Genomic DNA, 10012 nt, shown 5'->3' with positions numbered 1-10012 from the left:
GCCCCTCACTGGGGGATTCTAGGCAGGGGCTCTACCACTGAGCCACGGCCCCAGCCCCTCACTGGGGGATTCTAGGCAGGGGCGCTACCACTGAGCCACGCCCCCAGCCCCTCACTGGGGGAGTCTAAGGAAAAGCACCCTGAGGCCAGGTAGAGAGTCCCCAGGAATGCATAAAGATCCTCAGAGAAAGACAAAAGAATCCCTAAAGCTAGGCGACAAGATTTGATAAAGGTCTGTGGAAAGGGAACAGTGTGTCAACAGTAACTTTCTTTCCTACCTTGGTGATAGGACCTTGATTGGACAAATGCTGGAACATGGAAGAACTGGAGAACTGCATGTGGCCAAGTGCAGAACAAAGAACAGGGTGTTTTGTATCCTTCTGTAACCTTGGAGATTGAACCCAGAGCCTTGTCCACTCTGAACAAGTCCTTTACCAGGGAACTACATCCAGGCATGCAGCTATATAAAGGACATGCAAGAAGGAAGCTCTTGCTTTTTGCATGCTTGCTCTCACTTTGGCTAGCAAATCCATTCCTTCATGGGCATTAGAGCCGACTTCTTAAGGACTCTAGTGTATACTGAAGACCAGCTGAGACATCCAGTCTTGTGGACTGAACTACTGGATTCATGGCCATTCTATTGGCAGACAACCATTGTTGAACTAGCTGGACCATAGCCTATAAACCATCCTAAATCTCTCTCTCTCTCTCTCTCTCTCTCTCTCTCTCTCTCTCTCTCTCTCTCTCTGTGTGTGTGTCTCTGTCTCTCTCTTTCTCTCTCTCCTTACCTCCCTCTCTCTCTCTCTCTCTCTCTCTCTCTCTCTCACACACACACACACACACACTCACGTGCACACAATCCAAGCACACTGTAGACAGAGGTGGGTGGATCTTGAGTTCCAGGCCAGTCTGTGCTACATTGCAAAATAGTCTGAAATTTCCCATTACTATTACAAGATACTTAACAAAGACAACTCAGGAGGCCTTATTTCAGCTCATGCCATTGGAGATCTCACTCTGTGGCTGTATGGCCCATCACTGTGGGTCTGTAGCAAAAAGAACACAGTAGCAGGAGAGCATGAAAAAACAAAGCGGCTTCCCAACAGCCACGCAGCAGAAGGGGGCCATGACAGCTGACAGACCTGCTCTCCAGCCAGCTCAGCATCCTAAGAGCCCATGAGGTTGGCACACCGTGACCCAGTCACACCCAGCACCAGCATCTGGGGACCAAGCCATACATACATGCTGGCATTCTGGGAGACATATCAGATCCAAAACGTATTAGCTGTCTGTCTCCCCCGAGAATGCACAGCCTCCATCCTAGGAAAGGCTTATTACCATACTTGGAGATCCATCAGTCCTCCCCAGGACTGGTCCGAGTGTCCAATATTATAGTGTCCATTGCCTTGTCTTTGGCCTTGCTTGCTGGGAGTCTTCCTCTTGACTCTGGTGTCCTTGGGCTCACTTCACTACTGAATGGTGTATGTGTGTGTGGTTTTTTGTTTTGTTTTGTTTTTCGAGACAGGGTTTCTCTGTGTAGCCCTGGCTGTCCTGGAACTCATTCTGTAGACCAGGCTGGCCTCGAACTCAGAAATCCGCCTGCCTCTGCCTCTCAAGTGCTGGGATTAAAGGCGTGCGACACCACTGCCCGGCATGTGTGTGTTCTTTAGAGAGACATTTCTCCGTGTAGTCTTGGCTGTCCTGGAACTAACTCTGTAGACCAGGCTGGCCTCAAACTCAGATCTGCCTGCCTGTCTCCTGAGTGCTGGGATTAAAAGCATGCCCTACCACTGCCCAGCTTGGGATCTATGTCTATGTGCTATTTTTGGTGCTGGGTATGGAACCCACAGCTTTGTACATGAACACATGCTGTCCCTGATCCACAGCCTCGGCCCTAGTTTGTATGCACACATCTATGAAGGCTGGGGGGGGGGTGTCAGTATCTTCAATCACCTTCCACCTTATTAAAATTATTTAAGGTGTATTGTCTGTGCAGTGTGTATGCCAGGCAACATGGAGGCCAGAAGCCAGCGTGAGATCCCTTGCAACTGGAATTACAGATGGTTGTGAGCTGCCAGGTGGGAGCTGGAAACAGGACCTAGTCCACTGGAAGAGCAGCTAGTGCTCTGACATGCCGATCCATCTCTCTAGCCTCCCACTTTGTGACACAGGTCTCTTGCTGTGTTTAGCTGGAATGTGTGGCCAGCAAGGCCCAAAGATACTCCAGGTTCCATCTCTCCAGCGTTGGGATTACACACACAGGTCACTACTGCACCGCCTTCTGTGACTATTCCAGTGTAATGTCCATGAAAGCCAGGGGGCCTGAGATCCCCTGGAGGTGGAGTCACAAGTAGTTATGAACTACCCAGCATGGTTCTGGAAACACAATTCTGGTCTCCTGTAAGAGTCCTTAGCCACCAAGCCACCCTTGGGGACTCAATTCATCTTCATGCTTGCATGGCATGAATTTGCCAACTGGACCCCTGATTATTTCAAGCAGGTCCAAGAGATGCTACTGCCTCATCTTATTCCTCCTACCACAGGTCCTGGAACCATCTGTCATCTGTTTCCTTCACTCCATCCCTATCTCTGAAGTCTGAGGAGGTCTCACTACACAGCCTAGGCTAGGTTTAACCTTGTAATCCCTCTTGCCTTATCTCCGCCATTCACCTAGCTGGACCCGTACTGGAACTACAAGCATAACCACCACTCCTGACCAGAAAGTTTTCCTTCAGATCTGAACACATTTCAAAACTAGCCAGCACATTCGAAGATCATAGGATATAGGCCATAAATACCAAAGTACAAACACAGCAAGATGGAGACTTTTATTTTTTATTACAGCATTGATGATAGCAGAGGGAGGAGGGGAAGGAAGCAGAAACCTAAGTAAAGTCTTGGTGATGGAAGGCACACACACGCCTATGCAGCCTTGTGAAGCAACTGGGAGCACGAGGCCAGAGTGTCCCCTGATCCCTGAGAATCCACTAGTGTGATCCAAGTCATCTCTCCAAGGACCCAGCAGACTGAGGACATCTGCAAAATTCCTACGGTATGGCAGTGAAGGGCCACAGCCCAGGCATGGTGTCAGCCGGCAAGAGGGAGGGATACACAAAGCGCAGGCCAGGGTTCATGTCAAAGTCCACAGTGATGCCACCCCAGACCCCGGGCTGTGGGGGCTCACTTCTTCCTGAGAAGTTTATAAACATAAACTGGGGAGAAAACAAGATCTTGTGAAATGTTTGAAGTGAGCCTTGTAGGAAGGCTTGGAAGGATAATCCAACCACTTCCAATGAAATGGGTCGGATTTACGAAAACTCTGTCCCTCAAACTAAGCAGCACAGGCACATGGAAGGATGTGTGTTTGCTACAGGAGCAGCTGGCTGGAGGCCCCTTACCAGGAGCTGTTGGAAACCTGAGGTAGGCAGGAATGTGTCCCGCTGGGAGATGAGTCACACAAGGTGACACAAGAAACTCCTCCATCTGTAACTGAGGGGCTGCAGTCCAGGAGAATACAAGGCATTTTTTTTTTCTTTTTCCTAGGTTTGAAAGGGAACCTAGGGTCTTTCAAATGCTAGAGTCAAACACTACAGTGAGCTGTAACACCGCAGCAGAGGCTTCATCTCCTCCTATCAGAGCTACAGGGGCACACTTCTTACCGAAGATGGTCCCACCCATCCTGGACCTGCACAGTCTTCTCTGCAGTTGGGAAAGATGTCTAAACCGGCTTTGGCTTTCCCACAGCCCAGTTTCCAGCTCTCAGATTTTCATGCCTGTGGTGCCCCCAATTCTAGTAAAACCTGGAATAGATCCACCTGCACCAGGCCCTCTGTGTGCCTGGGCCCTGGGTATGGGAAAGGAGGACGTACCCCAGTGAGCCCCACAACCCAGAGGTTCAGTCCTAGACCTGTGCAGCTGTAGTCAAATGTTCAGGTGCTCCTGCTGGGAGTTACCACAAGTGCTGTTAAGTCACAGATTTTATGATGGCATTTGGGGACATTAAGGCTTCCTGGTTCCACATAGAAACTGTTCTAGGGCTCAGAGGCCAAGTGAATGAACTACCCCTTGTACTGCCAGGGTACACATGTGCTTCCTGTTTAGAGATGTTCAGACACCAGCTGCCCCAAATCTGGCAGTTTCTAATGGCCTGAACCCATCCCTACCCAATAGAACCCACCCAGCCACCCCCCCTCCCCTCCGCAGTGCCCATCTCCCTGCAGCCAGGATCCACCACCCACTTTCCCACTGCCACGTGTTCCATCCCCACAGCTCCATGACCTCAGAAAGGCAGGATCTGGTACTCTGGGACTCCAGTGCCAGGGGAGGAGAGGCGGTGGCTAAGGAAATGTGGACTGGCGCCTGGTCTGAAATGAGTGTCTTTATTGCTTGTACCGTACAAATACGAGGAGTAAGGAAAGGCCAGTAGGGATGGGAGAAAACTCTCAGATAAACATACACGCATACAAAGTAAAAAACAGATGACCCCCATAACCATCCCGGCCACCCTACCCTACTGCCTTTCTAAAGTCCACCGACTCTGGGGGTGCGGTGGGAGAGCAGACCCAGGAGAACTCATTTCCAAACACCCAGAGATACTGAGGTGGGGGAGACACGCCAGAGCGGCAGGCCAACCACCTGCCCTCGCTGCACCCCATGGGATCAAACACTCAGGCTGGGGTTGAGGCCTGAGCCCACTCACACAAGTGCTGTAGACAGCTGTGGGCAGCAGCATCCCAGGAGCCTGAGATGGTCACTGCTAGGTCAGGGTGCACACTGCACCCACAGCACTCACTCACTCACTCACTCACTCACTCACTTTAAGGCTGCAGAACAGGGGCCCCGGAGATGAGGCAGACTCCACCCCACTGTGTATCAGAGATACCTGTCCCCGTCTCTGTTCCCTCTCAGACCCCAGTCAAGTCCAAGGGGCCCAATACTGTCTCGGTGTGAGATGTGTAACAGCCAAGGTTGGCTTCCCTCTGCCCCAGGCAGAGAATGGAGCCATCCAAAGGGGCCCAGCGGGAGGCAAGGCTGGCTAGAAGGAAGCCCTGGTAAGGCACTGGGCTGCGGGCAGACAGGCTGCCCACAAACATTCCTCCTGCTTTATTAAGAATCAGAGAGCAGCCTGGGAGGAAGAGGCAGGTTCAGGAGGCAGCTCCTGCTCCTGGACGCCCTGTGAAGGAAGATCCAGGGACTTGGGTCCAATTTCCATGGAACCAAACCCAAAGCCCTCAGCTTCCGAAAGCTTCTGCCTATCCCTGGACATTATTGCTTTTCTGCCCCAGTAGGGTGGCAGCAGAGAGACTGCCCAGATGACAGCATAGAAGGCAGCTGGGGTGCTGGGGTGCTGGGGTCAGGGGGCATTTCTAGATGTGTCCTCCGCTGGCTTGCCTCCAAATCCAGGTGACCCCATGGCTCCCCACTTCACCCTCTTGGAGGCTGGTGGTGATTAATGACCCCACTCTCCATCCTCCCAACAGCCTGTCCTTGGGCGGCTCTCCAGCACTCGTCTGGAGCAGAGGGGAGGCCAGAGGCCAGGGCCGCCAGGGCTGCTAAGTGTGAGCAAGAACTGAAGAAGAGACTGGATATGGGGTGAGGGGACAGGGAAGGGAACACAAACCAAAAGGCAAAATAAAGTTCTTTTTAAAAAGCCACCCAGGCAGTGGATGACAGCCATGCTTGTGTCCTGTGGTGGCAGAGGGCTGCTCACTCTCGGATGCTGGCTGAGTAGGAGAACTGGGGGAAGTGTGTCCGCTGGTCCAGCTCCAGCGAGCCGAGGCTGTCATCTGTAGGATTCGGTGGAGATGCATGGAGATGACGGAGCAGCAGGCTTGCCCAACCCACCTCACCCTAGAGAGGCGTGTGCTGGACCACAGGAAACCTGCACAGGAGCGCTGGCCCACAGCACCAGCACCAAAGGCAAGCAGCTTGCTTCTGGAGAGAGGCCTTAGCTATGGCTTCCTCCCCTGGCTGGGTCTTCTGAATGTCTTTCCCCCCTCCCCAGCACTGTCTACTACTAGGGTCTAGCCTGGCCTACCCACCCATACTCACTTACAGCCAAGGGACTGTCAACAGCCATGGCATAATTCTGTCCCGCACACAGAACCCTTACAGAAGTTTTCATGGCAAAGGTCTCCTCTACTTCCCAGACGAACCCCAGAACTTTCTACTTTAACCCCATGCCCTCTTGCCTCTCCCAGGCCCCATCTGCCTGCCCACAGCCTGTCCTTTTCCTGCAAGGTTCTCTCCCAGAGAACCCAGAGGTACCCAGAGGCACTCCTGCCAAGAATGCACTCTTGGCTGCCACACTGCCAGGCCAGGTAGCTTCTTCGGCTTCCCTGCCCTGGGATCCTAGGAAAGCTCTGAGGGCTCGCTCGGGGCTGTCCAGGACAGGGAGGGTGGAACGGCTCCCTGAGTACCCAGCCTTGGGGAAGCTTCAGATCAAGAACACAGTCCGGACCAAAGACCGGGTCTGTCCCCAACCCCCAGAACATGCTGTAGCCACAGTCCTCGATGATCCTTACCCAACAGCAGGCCTTGCAAGCCTATCTTAGGGGAAAGTGCCAGACACAATACAGACAGCCAACCAAGGTCCTCCTGGCAAACACAACCCAGGGCCGACCCCACCGAGTCTCAGCCATCGAGTCAGCCCCAGGGACCGTGGAACCCTGGATACTTACATCGGTCTGGGGGTGTGACTGTGATCGACTGGGCGGTGAATTCATCATCGAAGTACCTTGTGTCCACTTCTGAAGTGACCTGAGGTTTGAAGGGTGGCAGGAGCTGTGGAGAGGAGCCTGGTGTCAGCAATGGCAGGTCACCTGTGGGCAGGTGAGGCCCCTGACGCAGGCCAGGGTGAGTACTCACCTTTTTCTGTACCACGTCCTGCCAGTTGATGCTGAGGAAGAACCGATGCTCCATGACCTCCTTTGCATCACTGGGACCTCCGCCGAGCCTGGGCGGAGACAACCGTCACCAACCACCCAGCACCCAGCACCCAGCACTGCAGGGTCTAGGAGCCAGGTTCAAAGCAAGGCAGGCATAACCTAGGGTCCGAGGTCCCTGCACAGCTTTTCTTCATGCTGTCCTAGCACAAACCCCTTTTCTGAGGGGACCTAGGACTGGGGAGCTCATGGCTTAGGTCAGAGGCAGGGAGAAGGCAATCTGGGACAAAGCAGCCTCACAACTGGCCTCATCTTTATCCATGAAGAGGTGACAGGGTAGTGGGGGAGGCTTACAAGGCAGACAGCTCGCACACTGGCTCAACCTTAGACAGTCCTGTGACCTTAGGCTGGCCGTAAGGAGTGCCGCATTCCTATGTCCCCTCAGAGGAGGCAATGCAGGAAGGTACATCCTGTGGGGCCACTGCGGCTGCTCAGGGGATAACACACTCCCAGGCCACACCTCTGCTTAGGGTCCTTCTTCAGCAGCCCAGCCAGCAGGGACTTGGCCTCTGGTCCGAGCGTTCGTGGGAAGCGGATCTCCTCCATGAGAATGAGCTCGAAGAGGCGCTCGTGGTCCTGGTTGTAGAAGGGCAGGCGGCCACACATCATCTCGTACATAACCACGCCCAGCCCCCACCAGTCCACGGCACGCCCGTAGTCGTTGTCCTCCAGCACCTGAGGGAGGGAGGACAAGCCAGGCAGGGGACACTAGTGTGACTCCACCCTCTGGGTCTCCTCCACCCTTGGCCTGCACGCTCCCTGCCCGCAGCCCAAGACACCTCAGGTGCCAAGTACTCCGGGGTACCACAGAAGGTTTTCATGGTGGCCCCATCGGTGATGCCCTCCTTGCACAAGCCAAAGTCAGTGATCTTGATGTGGCCATCTTTGTCCAGCATAAGGTTTTCCAGCTGTTTAAAAAAAAAAAAAGCCAACATATGAGGGACAGATCCTCCCAGAGTTTCTTTCCTTCTAAAGGAGCAGTTCTCAACCTGTGGGACCCAATGACTCCTAAGAGCGATGGAAAACACGTACTTACAGTGTGATTCATAACAGCAGCAATATTATAGTTAGGAAGCACAACAAAAAGAATTTTGTGACTGGGGCTCACCACAACATGAGGAACTGCATTAAAGATCAGAGCATTAGGAAGACTGAGAACCACTGCTGTAGAGGCAGTAGTTTGGGGTGGCAAGCTGTCACATCAGGGTTTCCTGGGGGACAAGGGGCCACAGCACATGCACCGTAAGTTTCGTTTCTTTTTGAAAGAGGTCAAAATCCCAGCAGTTTGCTTCTTCTAGGATTAAAAGCATGTGGCATCAAACCTAGCCTGGGCTTTAGTTTTTAAGGTTCAATGTAAGTGGTACTATGTTCTCAGAATTTGTTTTGTTTTTTGAGATAAGGTTGCTATGTAGCTACAGCTCTCGTTAAACTCAAATCAGTCCTCCTGCCTCAGCCCCTCACGTCTTAGAATTACAGGCATAAGCCTGGGTTTTTGGTTTTTGTTTTTCAAATAAGGTCATTCTGTATAGCTCTGTCTGTCCTAGAATTCACTATGTAGACCAGCCTGGCCTCGAACTCAGTGATCTGCCTGCCTCTGCCTCCTGAGTGCTGGGATTAAAGCTGTGCACCTCCAGTGAATGCATGGCTCAGACTTTCTTTTAGTTATAAAGCACACAACACACATACCACTCAGTAAGGCCTTAGTGTCTACAGGCCAGGTTCTAGTAGAGCCTGGGAGTCTAGTTATTAACAGCCCTTCCTTTCCTTGGTTCTCTCGGGTCGGTGTGCTGTGCTGGGCCTAGAAGCGGGGCCTACTGCTCCCCACTCTCTGGCTTCTTCCCACACTCACCTAGGAGAGGCTCTGCATCTGCTCTGCCCTTTCCCGAAACGGGATGCACACTCTTGGGCAGCAGGAACAGTGTGCCGCTCTGAGCGTGTGCACACCTTCCCCGGTGAACACATGTCCCTGTTTCTAGTGTGCTCAAGGGCAGATGGCTGGCACATAGTTTTGGCATCACTGCCAAGTTATGCTCTGGGTGGTGCCAACTGACACCCCCATCAGCAGCCTGGGGTACCCCCAGGTCTTCACTGTAGAACTGTCTGAGGTGTGTGCCATGGGCTATCCTGGATCCTGTGCACTGTCCCCCACCCGGCACTTGGCCCACAGACCGTCCTCTCACCTTGATGTCGCGGTACACCACATCCCTTGAGTGTAAATACTCCAGAGCTGACACAATCTCTGCTCCATAAAAGCGCGCCCGATCTTCCGTGAAGACTCGCTCTCGAGAGAGGTGGAAGAAGAGCTGCGAGAGGAGACCGGCCTTAACACTGGTTCCCAGAGACCCGGACCCGCAGCCTGGGATATGCCCCAGAGCAGACAGGCTCCAGCAACAGAACCAAGAAAAGAATAGCACAGGCCCAAGAGGAAACGAGAAAGGAAAGATGTAATCCTGGTATGACTCCCCACAACATCAGCACGGAGGCTGAAACCACAAAGTAGGAATTCAAGGTCAGCCTTCGGTGCTGGCTGAGTCCGAGACTGGCCTTGGGTACACAAGACTATTGGGGAAAAAAAAAATGAGCTAAGGCTGAGGCCAGTGTGACGCCGGTGTGAGGCCGGTGTGAGGCCAGTGTGATGCCGGTGTGAGGCCGGTGTGTAACCCCAGTACAGGGGAGGTACAAACAAGAGAATCATGAAGCCAAGGCCAACCTTAGCTACAGAATGAGAATGTGTCTGAGACCAGCCTGGGCTATCTGAATGAGATTTTACCTAAAATTAAACAAATAAGCACATTAATCACTTAGCCACTAATAAGCAAGTAAGCAAGGGCTGGAGAGTAAGCAGTTTATTGTAGGTGCCAATGATAGGACAGTGGGGACAGTGTGAGGGACAGGCAGTGGGGACAGTGTGAGGGACAGGCTGTGGGGACAGTGTGAGGGACAGGCTGTGGGGACAGTGTGAGGGACAGACAGTGGGGACAGTGTGAGGGACAGGCAGTGGGGACAGTGTGAGGGACAGACAGTGGGGACAGTGTGAGGGACAGACAGTGGGGACAGTGTGACGGACAG

The 10012-nt window shown here is 53.1% G+C and overlaps 1 protein-coding gene across 1 annotated transcript in view; it reads right to left on the bottom strand.

Moving 5' to 3' along the window:
- Positions 1–4357: 4357 nt before the first annotated feature.
- Positions 4358–10012, bottom strand: part of Akt2 (AKT serine/threonine kinase 2) — a 50094-nt gene continuing 44439 nt past the window's right edge. The window contains exons 9-14 of the mRNA XM_028781595.1: positions 9124–9246; positions 7723–7851; positions 7404–7618; positions 6867–6954; positions 6680–6782; positions 4358–5785 (exon numbers count right to left, since the gene is read on the bottom strand). Coding sequence (XP_028637428.1) covers positions 5706–5785; positions 6680–6782; positions 6867–6954; positions 7404–7618; positions 7723–7851; positions 9124–9246 — 738 coding nt within the window. The 3' untranslated portion in view covers positions 4358–5705. The remainder of the gene's footprint in view (positions 5786–6679; positions 6783–6866; positions 6955–7403; positions 7619–7722; positions 7852–9123; positions 9247–10012) is intronic.

The sequence above is a fragment of the Grammomys surdaster genome, unplaced genomic scaffold (genome assembly GCF_004785775.1).
Source record: "Grammomys surdaster isolate TR1022 unplaced genomic scaffold, NIH_TR_1.0 485, whole genome shotgun sequence".
Classification (NCBI taxonomy): Eukaryota; Metazoa; Chordata; class Mammalia; order Rodentia; family Muridae; genus Grammomys; species Grammomys surdaster.
Note: the sequence above shows the minus strand (reverse complement) of the source record. Positions and strands in the feature narration are given on the sequence as shown.